General features: G+C 31.1%; 1 protein-coding gene across 1 annotated transcript; it reads right to left on the reverse strand.

The window, feature by feature from the left end:
• Positions 1-290: 290 nt before the first annotated feature.
• Positions 291-18001, reverse strand: LOC124353184. The gene is made up of 5 exons (XM_046803056.1): positions 17866-18001; positions 11292-11395; positions 9929-10127; positions 4170-4367; positions 291-1014 (listed from the first exon to the last, which is right to left on the reverse strand). Exons 2-5 carry the CDS (start codon positions 11393-11395, stop codon positions 445-447), a joined length of 1071 nt encoding a protein of 356 aa, XP_046659012.1. The 5' UTR covers positions 17866-18001; the 3' UTR covers positions 291-444.
• Positions 18002-18806: the final 805 nt, after the last annotated feature.

Raw genomic sequence — 18806 nt, forward strand, 5'->3', positions numbered from 1 at the left:
TTATTATAAACAGATGCAGAAGCGTCTTCATTGTCAGAAAACATTAGTTTAAACCTCAAGGAGAATAACAAACCAATAACACTAGATTGCCCATGAATTTTTCCACTTTCATAAAATTCTAAATAAAACTCATGTGTAATCGAAATACGAAACGTCAAAATTAGCGACACTGCAGCACTCAAAGGGTTAAGGATTTCAAATACATAACTCTTCTTAAGTGTATTAAACTGTGATGAAATTAATGTGGATTTTAGATGGAGATTTAATAAACAGTTACACAATATATGAAACATAATTTAATAAAATTACAATATTGTATTATCTTAACTTAGTTGTATTTAAACCTAATAAAAAAGGAATATTAAATATTGGTATTAAATTATACAGTACAAATAATCGGTTAGGAGAATATACAATACAATTCACACCAAGTTTATTAGACTTCTAACTGTTTTCCTGATCATCAGCAGATGCATTGACATGTGGGTTTGATATTCTTCCTTTTCTTGAATTAAACTTTGGCACTATATCTCTAAATTTATCATTACTTCTGCCCGTAAAATCGAATACAGAAGTTGAATAATTATTTTGATATTTCTGAACGACGCCCTTTTGTTCATTGTTAGGAAGCCTGCTCAAATTGAATGGGTTGTTTTTACTCGGACGGAAATACTCTGCGGTGACATTCACGCCGTCTACATTATAAAGCGTATTATCAGTGTATTTGAGATTATACCGTAACTGTTTCGAATTAGAGTCTTTTCTGCTCTCAGTGACATTTCTGCGCGGTTTAAACACGAGATTCTGCTTCACTTTGGTGTCCTTGTCGTTGTTGGTGACGCTCTGCTTGTTGTTCAAGCCCCCGAGTTTGTTGGTGGCCGGAGTGAAGCCACAGATGTGGTAGCAGTTCTCTAGCAGGGAGTTGCTGCCGATGATGAACACGTCAGACCTCGGCGGGGTGTAAGGAGGGTAGGGTCCAAAAGGATAACCCCCGTTGTGAATATGTGGCCATGCCTGTAAACAGTGTAACTTAATCACAACACACTTCCAAAAACATGTCAGCGTTTAACCACTCTAAAGACAATTAAAAATATATATATATAAATTAATTAGAAAGTATAAAACTTGAAATTGAAATTGTTGATTATAAAACAAATTATATATCTTTTATAACCCAACAAAAAAAGGAAATAATCGAGCCAATGATCATAGTAAATAACCAACTAGTAACAAATAATCAGAGTACCATATTCTTAGGTCTGACTATTGATGAAAATCTTAATTGGGATCAACACGTACGATTGTTGATTACAAAATTAAACTCGGGAATTTATGCTTTGACGAAGATGTCTTTTATCTGTAGCACTGATACATTGAGGACAATCTATTTCTCTTATATACACTCTTATATTGCATATGGCCTCTGTTTGTATGGTGCTACGAAAAAATCAAATCTTGATGAAATTCTCCGGATACAGAAAAAATCTCTGAGAATTATGTTAGGACTAAAAATAAATGATTCTGTGAAAGAATATTTTAAGGAATTCAAAATTTTAACTGTCTACGGTCAATATATAATGGATACAATTATGTGCTCTAAAATTAAAAACTTAAATACTGGTATGACCAACGTAATTCATTTGTACAATACACGTAATAAAAATGATATTTTAATACCTCACCATAGGCTAAATTTTTACACAAAAAAACCAACATACATTGGATCCAAATTTCTTAAATCCATTCCACTTGCTATCAAACAAGAAACAGAACTTAAAATATTTAAAAGAAAGCTTAAGGCATACTTGATAGACAATGCTTTATATTCATTAGATGAATATTTTGATTTGCAAATCAGGTAGTTTTATTTTAGGCTTATTTTATATTAGTTTTTAGCTAGTTTAAACTGACACTATTCAAATGTTACATCATTGTAACTAAAATGAATAAAGATTTTTTGACTTTGACTTGACTTGAAAAGAAGAAATAACCTAATAACTTAATAACCTAAAAGAGGTTAAAATATAAAAAAGTATTATTCTAAACTAGATCGTCATTGAACTTACTGAATCACTGTGTTCGTAAATGATTCAACAAAAGCTAATAACAAATATAGTACCAGAATTTAACCCATTGGTCTAGACTCACGTATATACCACATGCAGTGATGCACGGACCGAACCTGCGGAGAAGTGCGGAGCACGATCTGGTGACGTTGCGATGTACTATTTAAAGTATTTATAATTTTTCCCATTAGATGGTATGCCAATACGCTTTCTGCAGACCTTTTGATTTGTTGGTGAGTTCAGGTGTGCCACCAACTATGGCAGAAAAATATTACTTTTTTCAATAATTGTAAATTATTGAAAGTTTATTACAGTAGTTTTATAAAATCCATTTAAATATTTATTTGTGATATTCGGTAAAATTTTGTTTTGTTTCAAGGCTAAAGGCTAGCCTGCAAAATAGACGTCTGTCGTTTGTTTGTGAAGTTTTATTTTTTTATTTATTATTTTTATTATATTTATTTTATTTTTACAGTGTATTTTTTTACTGTAGTTCTGTGTTTTTATATGCAAATTGTGTGTGAATGCTACAAAATCTGTGACCCATGCAAACTGATGGAAAAACTGCACTTGATGAGTACTCAAATATAATTCTTTTTTATAATAAATGTTCAAATAAAAATTTTAATATAATTAATTTTTTATGACAACGAGTTACTAAACAATAATACATATTCAGTTTTTAGATAATAAATAATTTTAATAGTGAAAAAAATTAAAACTAAAGTTTTTTTTACATAAAAAACCCAACATTTTTGTTATAATTATTAACATTATTAGTAAATTTAAAACTAAATAAAAATTAATTTTATAGTTGTAAAATGTAGCCTAGTTTCTTAGAAACATGGTGGTAAAATAACCATGGTAATAACTTAATTAGTTAGGATTCTATAAAAATTATACGAAACCTTTTTACACTTTCAGCAAAATTAATGGCTAGTTCAGGTCCATGCAGCACCAGAAAAACTACTAGGGCAATGGGTTAAAACTAAGTTCTTAAAAATATCTTGATTGCATTTTTTGAATAGCAACACATTTTTAATATTAACACTTTCACTGCCGACGTCTTTTGACGGCACAGACTTTTACAGTAATAAAAATGTATTTAAACGTCTTTAGACTTTGACAGTCATTCGCTATTTCCATGTTTTTATTCCTTACTCTATGGATTATGATCTATGAAATGTTGTTGGCAGTCATCTAGAATATCGGAAAACGTGGTTTGTTTGACGAACTTGTTGTCGTGTCACGGATGCCGTTTGTTGTTCTTCTAATTCGTCATCTGCATTGTTATTGTTTTGCTTGTTATTTTAGTTTACAGTTATTGTTTTGCTTGTTATTTTAGTTTACAGTGATTGTTTTGTGAGTAAATGCAATGAATCATGACAATGAAGGGATGATTTATTCCAAGATGACACAAATAATTATCCTGATTTTAATACTGATGGACTTGTTGACATTGTTTTTGATACTCAAAAAACAAATATCAGCATAATAGTAATAAGTATTAGTTTTATTCGTGTTTTTTTATAAATATTTATTACACAATTTTACAATTTATTGTTTATTTTCAGCTTCTGGTAAGATTTTGATGATGGCCCTGGAACAAATGGGTTAGGCCCCACACTAAAAAGAAATATTTAAACAAGAGGATTTCAATTGTAAATATTTGTAGCTATAATGACAGTAATAAAAAATACTGAATACAACAATTAATAATGAGAACTATATTTATGTTATGGACTAGTACATGGTGATGTTTGTTGGTAAACTGTCTATTTTTACAAAAAATATTGTTTTTACGTAAAAAAAAAAATTATATTTATATAAAAATCATTAAAACGGGCGGTAGTGTAAGAAAGTTTCAAAATTAGGAGATGACAGTGAAAGTGTTAACTTAGCAAAGTATTTGAGTATGATTTATTGAAATAAATCTCATACAACACTTTAACAGCACTCATTTATGACAAATGATTTGAAACTGTAATGCGAAGCATTAACTTCATATATGTATGGACTGTTTATGTTAATCTAGCATGGTCCAGTATCAGACCATGGTGTATAGAGGGCTTACTATTTACAAGAAATTAAATATCATAATACCTCACACTGGTAGATCCCTTCACTGTCAGGGTCTAGTGGCCTCTTAATGAGCAGCTCCGAGATTATCGTGCCGTCATGACCTCGGATGTGCACGTCATACAGTTCGTCTTGTGGAACGTTGGAACCATCAGCCACATGGGTTCCCTCCATGCCACACAAGAACTGTTCCGGACACTGGTACCGAATCCATACTATGTGCTGTAACCATGCTACAGTTAGTTACCCATGAGATACAGCTTAACCCATACTATGTGCTGTAACCGTGCTACAGTTAGTTACTCATGAGATACAGCTTAACCCATACTGTGCTGTAACCGTGCTACGGTTAGTTATCCATGAGATACAGCTTAACCCATACTATGTGCTTTAACCGTGCTACAGTTAGTTATCCATGAGATACAGCTTAACCCATACTATGTGCTGTAACCGTGCTACAGTTACTTATCCATGACATACAGCTTAACCCATACTATGTGCTGTAACCGTGTTACAGTTACTTATCCATGACATACAGCTTAATCCATACTATGTGCTGTAACCGTGCTACAGTTAGTTATCCATGACATACAGCTTAACCCATACTATGTGCTGTAACCGTGCTACAGTTACTTATCCATGACATACAGCTTAACCCATACTATGTGCTGTAACCGTGCTACAGTTACTTATCCATGACATACAGCTTAACCCATACTATGTGCTGTAACCGTGCTACAGTTAGTTATCCATGACATACAGCTTAACCCATAATAACTATGTGCTGTAACCGTGCTACAGTTACTTATCCATGACATACAGCTTAACCCATAATAATTATGTGCTGTAACCGTGCTACAGTTACTTATCCATGACATACAGCTTAACCCATACTATGTGCTGTAACCGTGCTACAGTTACTTATCCATGACATACAGCTTAACCCATACTATGTGCTGTAACCGTGCTACAGTTAGTTACCCATGAGATACAGCATAACCCATACTATGTGCTGTAACCATGCTACAGTTAGTTATCCATGAGATACAGCTTAACCCATACTATGTGCTGTAACCGTGCTACAGTTAGTTATCCATGAGATACAGCTTAACCCATACTATGTGCTGTAACCGTGCTACAGTTACTCACGAGATACAGCTTAACCCATACTATGTGCTGTAACCGTGCTACAGTTACTCACGAGATACAGCTTAACAACTATCTATATTGTGTTTGATGTGTCACTTGATTGACAAGGCAAATTATACCAATCTACAATCTATGAAATTTTCAAGATAGTAAAATGTTATTATGAAAGGAATAATGGGCGCTAAGTTTGGCAATTGTGTACAAATTAAGTTTAAATTTTTAATTAAATTGCAAAAGCTTTATAAAAAATATTGTTGTACCAAGTATTTTAAATATAAATAAAGATTTAATTAACTAAAAATTATTACAAGCCTCTGACAACCAAAGGTTTTCACAAGTTCCCCTCCTAAGCCTACGCCTAGAATTGAAAATATTAGCTTATGTTAAATTAATCTCGTTTTTATATTTTATTTACTAAGAAAGGTTCAGTAATATTTGCATTGCATTTAAATACTTTAAAATCTATCGACCACAATCAATACTAAGTAATCTCTGTGCCATTGTCAAAATATTTGTTAATAAACAATTGCATCTATACAAGGAACCACCAGAGAGTGCAGTTGGCGGCGACCAATAGAATGGACAGGCCTGCGCAACGTTGCCACACAACTGTCACTGCGCCCGGCACGGCTGGCGCATTGTGGCTGATAAACCGCTGCGCTGTCACAACTAACACTGATTCTGAACATTTTAAAACTTATCAATATAATTGAAAAACAATATTTAAAATGCGTTGACAGTTTGCTATATTATATTTAAATTACTTGTATAGTTTTATTAGTGTTATTACAAACTATCGATTAAAACAAACAAAATCGTCCCGTCAGTTAGTCAGAGTAAAGTACTTGCTTATTTCCATACGATACAACAATCTTTTCAGTGATTTTAAAAAACGATTACTAAACACACACAAAATTAATATACATGTTGCTTATATCGGACACTGCTTGACGGTGTTGCTTGATAAAAATAATTAAAAAATTATAACAATATAATCAATTTTAAAATTATCGAAGAATTATATTTTTAAATTATGAAATAATCAAATTTTCTACTAAATAACTTTTAGGGCCTACTATTTTAAAATGAAATACGTTAAAAAGCATGATTGACTTAATAATATTCTTACCTTTGCACTTGTATATTATTTATTCGCTCTCAGGCCGCAATATCGTAGCCAAAACCTCGGAGTCTTCTTCATTTTCACTTTCTACCTCACTGCTACTCGTGTCAGAATTGTCTGCTAAGTTTATAATTATTTGCTCTACAACACTTGTGCGGATACATTCCTTTTCAAAATCAGCTTGCTGCAAGGCTTTTCTGCGTGCTGAACTCTTGATTGCCAGTCTTCTTTAGTCACTTTGTCCAGAGCATCATGAACAAGTTTCTCAACGTCGGTTATTTTAAATGTCTTATTATTACGTGCTACCTCTCCCTTCACTTGAGCCCATACCATTTCAATGGGATTGTACTGGCAGTGATAAGGAGGGAGCCTGACAACTGTATGTCCCCATTTCATTGGCTAAATACGTCGAGTTCATAAGTTTTTTTGTTGGGTTTTATATGGGAGAACCCTCATTATAAAGTTCTGGTTTTGTTTCTTTCATACAGTATTGTATGTTTTTTCGAGACAGCCAATTTTGAATCTCTTCCTTTCTCCACGATGAATTTGGAATTTTCTCGGCGAGTACTGAGTGGTATGGAGCATTGTCCATGACGATGATCGAGCCTTCTTCCAAATTGCATAGCAATTTTTTAAACCATTTTCTAAACGATTCAGCGTTCATTTCATCGTGATAGTCCGAACTGGATGATGTCTTAGACCGAGAAACCCACTTACATTCTTGCAAAAAACCCATCTTTTGCCGAGCCGACATGACAAATTATTAATCTTCTACCTTTGCCGAGAGGAAACCTTTAGTCCACCAGATTCAGTCGTGTCCTGCCATATGTATTTTCGAGTATGGTTTTCATTAACCCATGTTTCATCGAGGTAAGATATGGGCCTACAATCACCAGATTCTCTAAGCTCTTGCATAGTTCTCAAAAATTTTAAACGAGCCGCTACAATATCATTTCGTTCCAATAAAAACTTTCTACCATCATTGGTTTTCTTATACCTGAAACCAACATGCCTTAATAACCTATTTGTTGAAGTTACCCGATCCGTTGTAATCAAGTTTTTGTTTGAGATCCTGCGTGATTCTTTTTGATGTGGGAAATTCCCCTCTGTCGTAGTACGAAAGGACAGTTCGTCTCAAAACATCTTTTTCAAAGTCATCAAAGCCTGTTATTTTTGATTTTCGACTTCTCTGTTTTTCCTGGCGTTGAAAACTTAATTTCTGATGATGAAGGCCCATCTTCTTCGGACAGCTTAGCTTCTTTACTTATTTTGTTAACGGTTCTTTCACTTACACCGCAGGCCTCAGCACACAGTTTACCACTTTGCTTAAAGTTTTAGAGTTTCTCGGAAATTTGTCAACGACAGTTTTTTTGAAAAAGTTGTAAACGTTGTAAATAATACGTCGTTCTCCACTACGTAGGGTTTTTCCACTACTGCTCTACTTCCGGATGGCTGTGCAATTGAACAAACATCATCACACTCCATTTTGTCCCAAATAAGGAATCACAATAACAAGTATATTACAATTTAATGACACTACAACAGAAAATAATCGGTACACTTATAATAGCTACCAATGAACAACACTTAAAACACGAAAACGTTCATCAACAGTAAATTTCAGTACAAAATAATATACTCGTACTAGAATTGAAGAGAATGCAGTATTTTTCAACCGCCACTGATTAAGCGACAATAGGCACTGACTGACGGTCAGAGACCGGAAGGGGAAATGTGGAAGGGGCTGTTTCTTGGAAACAGTATGAGTCATCCGTCTGGTATTACCACCACTGCTGGCTGGTGCGGCTTTTGTTTACAGGTATTTCACCCGTTTTCCTCCACATTTTCACTCGTCTGACATCATCTATTATGTACTGTGTTCAAATTTCATTGGATGTTATAGAAAATCGTTACTTTAGAATTGTATAAGAAAGTGCATTCATATTATAAAAATACTTGTGCTGTATGATTTTTAAACTATGGCCAGTTTAAATATTTAAATCACCCACGTGTGAAAAAAATTTTACATAAACACAGATTCAAGACTATTAATAGCCAGGTAGGAAAAATGCTTTCAAATGGTTATAAATTTTATGAGAACCGAAGTGCGTAACAAAACCGTTGCGGCAACAATTCCCACCGTTATGTACTGAATAAGTATATTTATGGAAAAAAAACATATATTTCAGATGTATTTGATAACTTTCTTACCAAATTGAAAATCCATTTAACATAACATGATTATAGTATGCAAACATGTAATTGCCTTATTATATATCAGTGATAATGGCATTATCTAACTGTTACGGAAAATTTACGTTTTTGCGGTATTTTTATGTTTTCTTTTTAATTTATTTTTCGGCTAAAGATTTTAATTCCTACGATCTTCGAATATGAGTAATATAATACAATAATTTATTTCAATCCATTTAACTCAACATGGAAATAAGCTACAGAGATGTACTTTTTTTTTTTAAATGACCGTAAAATTACATTTTGTAATACGTAGTTAATTAATTCAAGACAGCTCTAACATTTCTTTTCTTTCGAGCGTAACGGTTAAGTATTTTAAGAACGCTGGACTCGCGCGACTTGTGGTTACAGCGGGGAACAAGTTTGGCAACGTCGCTCAGTTCTCGTTGGCCGCTCGAAGGTCACGGGCAAAATAAGGCTCCTCCCTCAACTGCACTCTCTTGTGGTTTTTTGTATAATGAACAGTCTTTTGTTGTACCCTACTATTAGAAGTTTTAGTTGGCAATGCCTCATTAACCTCCGATTTTACACGATAAACACATTCTCATTAGAGTATTGTGTTGCGGACATTTTTTGTCAATTATGTGCACTGATTTGTAATTAGCTCTACCATGCTAAATCTTAGCTTTAGCAAACAGTTATAATCTATTTTAATCTTATAGTAATAACATAATTTTGATGAATTGTTGGTGTTTTGTTATTGTTACAGTTGACCTATATAACTGTTTTTTTCTGTAATTTATTTTCTGTCATTTGCCACTTGATAAAGCAAGATTTTAGCTTTAGACCACAAATCTTATCATAAGACTGTTAGACATAGATAGATCAAAGTTTAGAAAATGTACTATGGAAATACAGTTAGTGCTTATATACACCACTAAATCATCATTTGTAACATAAATAATTTTGTAAAAATGTTGTTCTATACAGCAATTAAAACAGGAATTAAATTGTTTCAATACATACAATTTCTGTTAACACGTTCACGATAACGGCTGATTTCCAGACATTTTTATTTGCCGTCCAAATTTTCAATAATAATGGTAAAAAACCGTCATAGTTGTTTAACATTAAATGTCTTAAGTATAACGAAAAAAGTATGTAGGCTTCGCAATTTTGCACAAAAAAATTATGTCAATACAAAAATAAAACATCTTAATTTAGCAAACTAAATCAAATTAGTCAATGCATTAATGCTTCTAGGTTTGAATGTCTTATTACATGAGTAACTTAAACCCTATAATAAAAAATAGTTTACCTCAAAAGGTTCTTCCGCAACACACCTCAACACGATTTCATCAAACGCAAACTCGATTTGGACCGTTCCGATGGGCGGTTCAAAAGGTGGGGGTCCGTATGTAGGAGGTGGACCATATGTGGGGTAAGGGCCAGGATACGGATAGTAACCCTGGTAGCTTGTCACATCTTGTCTGTTCTCTATATCCAATGCTCTTGGTCTATAACATAAATATTATATTTATATTGACAGTATTGAGATTCAAGTTGTTGTCATTAGTAAGTAGTGAATTTATACCTTATCACTTGACATAAAATAAACAGTTAAAGATATTTTTGTTTTTACTCTCAGATGTGTTACCCATTGAAATAATATCAGTGAAGTGTTAACAAACTGCAATGAGAGTTCTTTGAATTTGCATTCTCTCTAATTGTAAATGGCACTTGTTTTGGCTGGTTTTGTGTAGTTTAACCATTTCCGCGCCGTAGACGAATATATTAGAACGGTAGACTTTGACCAAAAGCCTAATACAGTTATATAGGATATTATAGATTACGTCTCTTGGAGAGTTTTTTGGTTCATAAATGGCCTTTGAAATGCCCAGTGCATGATCCATGTTTATTGCAGTTGCCAAAGAAGTATTTATAAACAACCTGCACTCTGCGGCAGGGAGAAGGGAGCACCCTTTGTCTAACTACGACCACCTACTCATCAGTTCTGCGTCTCCTACAGAGCCATAACCAAACATATCCATGGCATGTATTACTGCTTTCTTGGTTGTCACAAGTGTGCATCTGCTATGTATCTCGTTATTATTCTTCATCATGTGGTAGTGTTGTGATTAGTTTGAAATATTTATCTTGTTTTATAGTACAATTTATTTAAAATAAATAGTTTTGTAAATAGTTCTCTTTTTTATTTTTATAAATAAATACTATTTTAAGTAAAATGCCCTGCTTTATACTTTTTTGCTTTTACCTTTTATAATTTAGTTGTAATAAAAATTAGCTTTGAAATCAAAAAAGCAATTTTTTTTACTCGTCTTGGTGTTATAGGAAAGTTAATTGATTTATTAGTGGTGTGCAAAGGATTAAAATCAACACATATAGGATTGTGGTGAATGATTTTGATACCCTCAACTGCAGAACTCCCTTTTCTTCGCTCAATCACACACTTGTGAAGAAAAGAATTGGGCTATAAATAACTAAGTTGACTTTTTTAATAACTGTATGCAAATTGCTAAATATGGCATGGTACTTTTGGAAAAAAACCCTGCTAAAATACCGTTGATACTTTGATTAGTATTCCAGGCAAATATCTGCCATTGTAAGGGTTAAAATAATTATTTTAAATTTTCTTATATGTTAGAGTTAAGTGAACTCACTTGGAAGAGTTACCAATCACAGAAGGTGTTACAGTAGTAGTCGCTGTTACACAGTGAGTAGACGTAAGCTCTGCTATCAGTATCCACAACCACCACATAGCCATCTGCAAATTCAGATTATAAACAGCTGGGAAACACATACATTTTTTTAACACATTCACTGCTATACTACAAAATATTTCCCTTTAAAATAGTCCAGCTGGCACATATTTGAGCCACATGTTTTCACCACAGACGAGCACCACAAAACATGTGTCGCACTAACTTTTCTCCATTTTGTATAAAATTATTTTGGTTTGGTAATCTCCAATTGTAAGAAACCAGGTAATCTCTGAATTGTACAAACAAAATAATAGCTATTAAGGTGCAATGTTCTTAAGAAACTTGCCAAACGAAATAAAAATTAAAAAAGATAATGCACTGTTCAGGGGAACATTAAAATCATACCTGCTGAGTACATCTTTTTACTTTTTAGAGGAATTTAATGATATATACATTGCATAGTGACAATAACTTAGCTTCAGTTAACACAATTTAATTTTAACAATTATATGAGCTTTACTGTGATATTAGCTTGTGAATAATTTAATTTATGACACTATTCATCAGCATACTGCGTATAGTTTGTGCATTAAGATATTATGATTGACTGATCATAGATTAATGATCAGAAAATGATTATTTTGGTACAGATGTTTGTGGCTGTAAGTATTACATAGCAATACTGGGTTAGATCTGGTTTTAAATTATTCAAAAGAACTAGTTTATTTAGCAAAATTTCATGACACTGTAAAAAGACCTTACTAAACTCCTGACTATTACAAACTCATTGACTTCAAAATTTATTAAATATTTGTAACATTATTAACTGGTAAATGTTAAAAATTCTGAAGAGTTGATATTGAAATTTAGTGCAAGAGTTTTACATAAAATTATAAAAGAAAGAGTTATCATATCAAAAGGTCGATCAACCAGTACATGTGCTAGCTAAGGCAATGAAGTAAAAAGGCCTAGCCAAAAAACCTAAATCGACTAAAGAAAAATTTTATATTTTCCCAAAAAATCTAACAGCTGCTTCTGGGAAGCTTTTAGACAGTTTGGAAAATGTGAGGATGATAGACTAAGATTGATAGAAGTCAAGAGCAAATTTGCATTGTATTAGCACACAACCTAGTTTTTCAAGTGAAATCGATAGATTCAGATTTTATTCACCGTTAAATATATCTCGTATTACAATAGGTTTCATCATTGGTACATAAAAGACCTAAAACTAGGTTAAATTATCTAAACAATCAGAATTTAAAAATTAATCAGTAGTGTAAAAGGCTTTAGAGATAAGCCACTTAGAAATAGAAATTTTAAACTTATTACTATTGGCTGATCAATATTTAAACTAACTAGGCTGATTCTTAACTAACATTGGTAACTTGTTAAACATCTTTAACTGTTGGTAGCTAAAGCTCTTATGGCTTTTATCAAGTCTTATTCTAGGCAAGCCCAAGTTAGACTTATACCTAGTGTCATATTTTATTTTATAGACAAATATTTTATAAGAAAGAAATTTATTATTTCAGTTATGTGGGCCTAATGATGTTTGCTTTGAAAACGAAAGCCCTCACAGAAATAAAATTGAATGATTACTGGAGTGTTTATTTTTAAATTAAGTAATCTATTCACACAACAAGCTAGTATAATGTATTTGTACACAGTTATTTATTTCATTTCCAGTTGCAAAAACGGTTTCAACTTTATGATATTGAATAATTTTCAATCACTTAAAATTTTTTAATATTTGAAAACTAAAAATGTAGTTTAGTTAAAATTTTAATTAAAAAAGTTTTTTTTTACATGTAATTATGAATAATAACTTATTTAATAAAGCTTAATTGAGATTTATTATTATTATGAAAGTCCTGATTAATAAACTATAAAAGTCCTTAGCTTTAAAATATAAAATCTGTTGAAATCACAGCTTCTACTTAAATTTTAATGACTTTCTTACCAATCCTTGTTTTTAATAGATTATCTTCCAGTATTATATTAATCTTTGAGTGTAATAAAAATTAGGTCACAATGTTTTACAATATTTTTTAATATAAAGTAGCTTTATATTGTTTTATCTAAGTAAATTGAGTGAGAGGTCAATTTTATTATACATTTATGTAAACAAATAAAAAGGAACTAAAACCAAATTCTGTATTTTCCCAATTTAAAGGTACTCTGAAGCGAATATTAATTTGCATTTTTTTTTTTAATAATTGTTATTGACATTATATTTTGTAATGTTGGTATCTAATTTGCCAAAACATACTAATCATAAATGTTACACTTTAATTGCCACGAGACTGGCTAATGTTGTGCATTAATTAGTTAACGATATAATTACACTGTGCAGTAATGAAGTAAATTGAACAAATCACCACAAGAGTCCAACTAGTACACACACCACACACTAGTAACCAACTGATATTTGCTGGACATCCAGTTGCTTTATAATAGGTAAACATAAAAAAATAATTAATAGCCAATACCCCCATAGTGTGACTGACAGTATAGAGGTAGGCTAACTGTATATGGGATGTCACGTGAAAAGTGAATTTCACTTGAGAGGAATGCTTTTAGTGGTCACTTTAAACTATTGTACTTCACTTTCATTATTATTTTAATTAAAATTCAAATATTTTAGTGTTGTATTATTTACACAAACATTGAGAAAGTGATAATGCAGCGCATTAGCCAAGTCAAAATACTTATAACTAATTAATTAAATTATTCCAAACTTAAATTAAAACAATAGATAAATAAATATTACACAAACGCAAAATGGAGTTAAAACAAATAGACTTTCCAGCAAAAATAAATGGCAAAATTTATGCATTATGAAAGTAAAGTAGCTGCATGATTGTATTGATGTTTGAAATAACCATTCAAGTAATTACTTAACTAACTAATATTCAATGACAATGCGTTAACATAATAACAAATAAATAAATAGTAGCAAACAATTGACAGATTAAATTCAAACAAATTGTAAAACAGAACAGTAATAAAAGATAATATGCTTGAAAACTAAACAAAAATATTATTCTAAACTAGCAACAATATGAGATCCCACACAGAAAGGGACTAGCAAGGAATGTAAAATGGTTTTTTTCAATTTTGAAAAATTCTTCAATGTTATAAAAGAAGTATATAGAAGCCAATTGATATAGTTTTGTTTAAATTTTTTAAATAGAATACAGTTGATTAAAGTGTCTTAAACAGTTGTAAACTTTTAGTGATAGTTCAGTGTGACTGTTTTGTGTTTGACTTAGTCTGTGAAATTCTATTGTTGTGTTGTTCTTGTGCCTAGTATTGTAATCATGTAGTGGATTTTGAGGTGTTAAAATATGTGTGATTTTAAGAATGCAGATGTTAAGGTCATATATATACAGAGATTTATTATGGTTTGAATTTCTGTCTATATAAAAAGAGGTTTGCAGTAATCTAGTGGTTTGGAATTTGTTATGATTCTGGTTGCTTTTATTGTCTTACTTAATTCACAGAGATAAGTACAGGTATACAATAAAAACTGGTTCAGTAACTTTATTATTTTAACACTGGAACTAAATTTTTTTTCCCCATTAAGAAAAATTATTTTACTCAACACCACAATGTGTAATCTTTGTAAATCACAAACATATCCTTGGAAATATTCTGTATCGGGATGAAAATATCTCGTGGAACTCCTTAGAATACGTAAATGTCTACCAATATTTTTTTTTTTTGTGACGTCATATTGGGCACCTTTCCAATGTTATTAATTTGTCCAACACACATATCCTCAGGGTATCTCTTGAGGGTATTGTAAAACGTCAAGGTGTTTTTATTGATTTAAAAAAATTTAAAATCTCAATTAATCCAGTTCATTGAAATAATGCTCATGTATTTTTATACAAAGAGTTAATAAGCAGATTAGTTACTTTAACTCATATACACCTACATACATACAGTTTAATGGAATTAGCTTGATAAGATTTCTAGAACTAAACCTAATCAACAGCTAGAATACAAAATTTTCCAAAATAATTTCCTATATATGTATGGATATACTAGAAGAATTTCCCTTCCACAACTGGTAACACTGCTGATTTAAACATCCTCTCTGTTCTCTCATAAAAACCTGCTGGTAGTTTGCATCAAGGGGAGATGAATTTGCCTATTACTGCAAGAAAACTAGTAACTTTTGATTAGATTCCTATCTACTTGATTTCAGCTTTTCACACTCGATGTACAATCTTTTATTTACCTCAGCTTTTTTACAATATTCTCCAAAATAAATAATAAATCTATGATTCCTTGTAATATCGAATTATTAAATTAAATTTCTAAATATGTAACATAAAACTAGAAGACTACTTAAACCACAAACTGTCACACAGCTAGTAATTTATTTAATACTTTTAATTACGCTTAGGACATTTTTACAATAGCAGATGGCTAGTTTCTTTCCTTCTAGTCACTTTTATGATACAAACGTTAATTATTGTTAGTGCTATTCACCCAATTAAAAAAGGGCAGTTTTAGTGTTACTAATACACTATATGTTAAAACTTTGCCAGCAAGTGATAAATGTCTAGAACAATCAAACTACCTTGGTAAACACTGTCACATAATTAACAAATAATTTTATAAACAAGGGTATCAATTGGCATTCAAAATTTCTAACAATCTTGGCCTTATATTCAAAAACAAAAGTAATTCAACAAACCAAATTCAAAATTAAACAAAAGCGGAGTTATACAAATTAAATTGCAATGCTTGTCAAAACCACTATATTGGACAAACCGGCCGTTCCTTCAAAATTAGATTTAATGAACATATAAAAGCATTGAAGACATCATATAATTCAAAATATGCTGACCATTTAAATAACACAGGCCACACATACGCAAACATTATTCGTTATATCAAATGTTATTCAAGCCTACATTTCAAATTGTTTTTGGCATACTTCGTATGTTTTGGTTTTCTCTATGAAAGTTTTTTTTTTATTATTTCAACAAATTTACTTTAGTAATTTAATGTTTTACTTCATTTTTTCTTGGTTTGTAATGTAAAAAATACTCATTCAAAAAATACAGACATACATTTAACTATACATAAATACGCCTTATTATGTACTAAAGAAAATTAATAATGCACACTTGACTGCAATAACTTAATCACTCAATCTTGACTTCACAGATGTTTAAATGATAATGTGCTCAAATAGCAAAACAGTCCCTGCCAGACCCAAGATTAAGATGAATATTTTATATTTTCAAACTGAACAGATTTATTCAAATTGAAGTGAAATTATTGTTACTATCCAATATAAATGTATATCTGCTGGTTCTTAATACTTCGATCTCTGTTATGTTCTTTATTATTTTTCGTTAAACCTTAACAGCTTTTAATTAATTTCGAAAAATTTATGTTTGACCTCTGTTATATTTTAATTTATTGTAAAGTGTAATAAAGAAATTTGCCACATGCTTTCGTTACAAAAACAATTGTTTATTTGTAGACTGTCTTACAGCCTTAATGCTTTGGGGTTTGGCACCAAATAGAAAGCACTTCTCTATATTTTGTGGTCCTTAAATTATGTGTTAGATAAGAAGCATATTTACATAGATAAAATCATTCCATATTTAAAAGAAAGAGAAAGGATATGTACGTGTAATTAATACTTTTGATTACTTTCACAAAGTTCCATCATTACATAAAAACTCATTTGGGAATACAAAGGTAGGTTTTATTTATTTATAACTGAGTAATTATCTTAACCCTTCCCACGCTGTAGATGGATATAATATTAGAATGGTAGACTTTGATCAAAACACTAAATACAGTTATATCCGATATTATAGATAATGTATCTTGGGAGTTTTTTTTTTTAGTTCGCAAAAGGCCTTTGAAATGCTTATCGCAATTTCCTAGGAAGTATTTATAAACAACCTTATCTCTGCGGAAGGGGGAGGGGAGCACCCTTTGTCTAACTCTGACCACCTGCTCATCAGTTATTTGTCTCCTACAGAGCCATAACCAAACATATCCGTAGCGTGTATTACTGCTTTCTCAGTTGTCACGAGTGTGCATCTACTACGTATCTCGTTATTATTCTTCAACATGTGATAGTATTGTAATAAGTTTGAAATATTTATCTTGTTTTATAATAGAATGCAATTAAACTTTTTCAGTTTAATTATATTTTACAATTAAATTTAAATCCATTTGAAATTTTGTAAATAGTTCTTTTTTATTTTTATCCACAAATACACTAATTTTAAGTAAAATGCTCTGCTTTATACTTCTTTTTTGCTTTTACCTTTTATAAATTTAGTTTTAATAAAAATATTTACTTGTCTTTGCATTATAGGAAAGTAAATGCATTTATTAGTGGTGTGCGAAGGATTAAGGTTTGTATATAACTTGTTTATCACTCATTTTCTGACATGAGTAGAAATTGTTTTAGAAACCCTCAGTACGTTGAAATTGGGAATCTTTCCTGTCTCAGTACTTGTTCATTGTTTAATAACAAAATTGTATTAACCTGATGAGTAGCCCACAAGAGTAGTGTAGTGGGCTGTGAGTAGATGTGGGTAGCACTCAGCTGCAGCTGTCAGGTGATAGTGACTGCCCCACTTCTGTCCTCATCACTCTCACACCACTTTCCCACACATCACAATGAACACAATAACTTGGTCTTATTGATACATTTAACACCAATCCTAGCATTGTAGAATTCAAACATATGCTGATACAAATAATAATAGTACTCTCTGTATTTGGTTGTTGTAGTTGTAGCCGATGAGTCAAAGAATCAATTCATGCATATTTCACAGAAATGCGCTGACCAATCGCTGAGCAATGTCAACAGAAAAAATGAGTCATAAATTACATGACTATTGGTAAAGAAAAACGTGAATGAGTCATATATACAACTGATATCAGTTCCAGAGTTAACAATTCTAATTTGTAATGCCATACGGACATTGCGAAAATTAATGAACATTTTTACATTTGTCGGTATAAAGAATAAAACAAATTAAAAGAACAAAATATTTATATATATATATATACACACACACACACACACACACATATTTAACAAAAACAACATAATACGCCTACAGGGTTTTAAATATTAACCAACACTTTTTGTTTGAATTTAGTTTAATTTTGTCTTTTATTTGATATTGTTTTATAGTGGAATAATGTTTTCAAAGTATAGTAAGTAAATATTTTTATTTTTGTAATTTAAAAAATTAAATTACATTTGAATATAAGATTTGTTTGTTAATTATTCCAAACAACAAATAAACAATAAATAATATATTTATTTATATATGTTATGTAACAAAAACAACATAACACGTGAACAGTTAAAAAAAAATTAATCAAAACTTTTTGTTTGAATTTAGTTTAATTTTATCTTTTAATTGATATTGTTTTATAGTGGAATAATACATTCAAAGTACTGCAAGTAAATAT

This window comes from Homalodisca vitripennis, chromosome 1 (assembly GCF_021130785.1).
Source record: "Homalodisca vitripennis isolate AUS2020 chromosome 1, UT_GWSS_2.1, whole genome shotgun sequence".
NCBI classification, from domain to species: domain Eukaryota; kingdom Metazoa; phylum Arthropoda; class Insecta; order Hemiptera; family Cicadellidae; genus Homalodisca; species Homalodisca vitripennis.

Bases quoted from the DNA above. Each gene is read 5' to 3' on its own strand.
- LOC124353184 (XM_046803056.1), bottom strand. From the start codon at position 11,395: ATGGCTATGTGGTGGTTGTGGATACTGATAGCAGAGCTTACGTCTACT. The intron at 10,128-11,291 runs GTGAGTTCACTT...TTTATGTTATAG, and splicing joins GTGATTGGTAACTCTTCCAA to ACCAAGAGCATTGGATATAG. The intron at 1,015-4,169 runs GTATTATGATAT...CACTGTTTACAG, and splicing joins AAGGGATCTACCAGTGTGAG to GCATGGCCACATATTCACAA.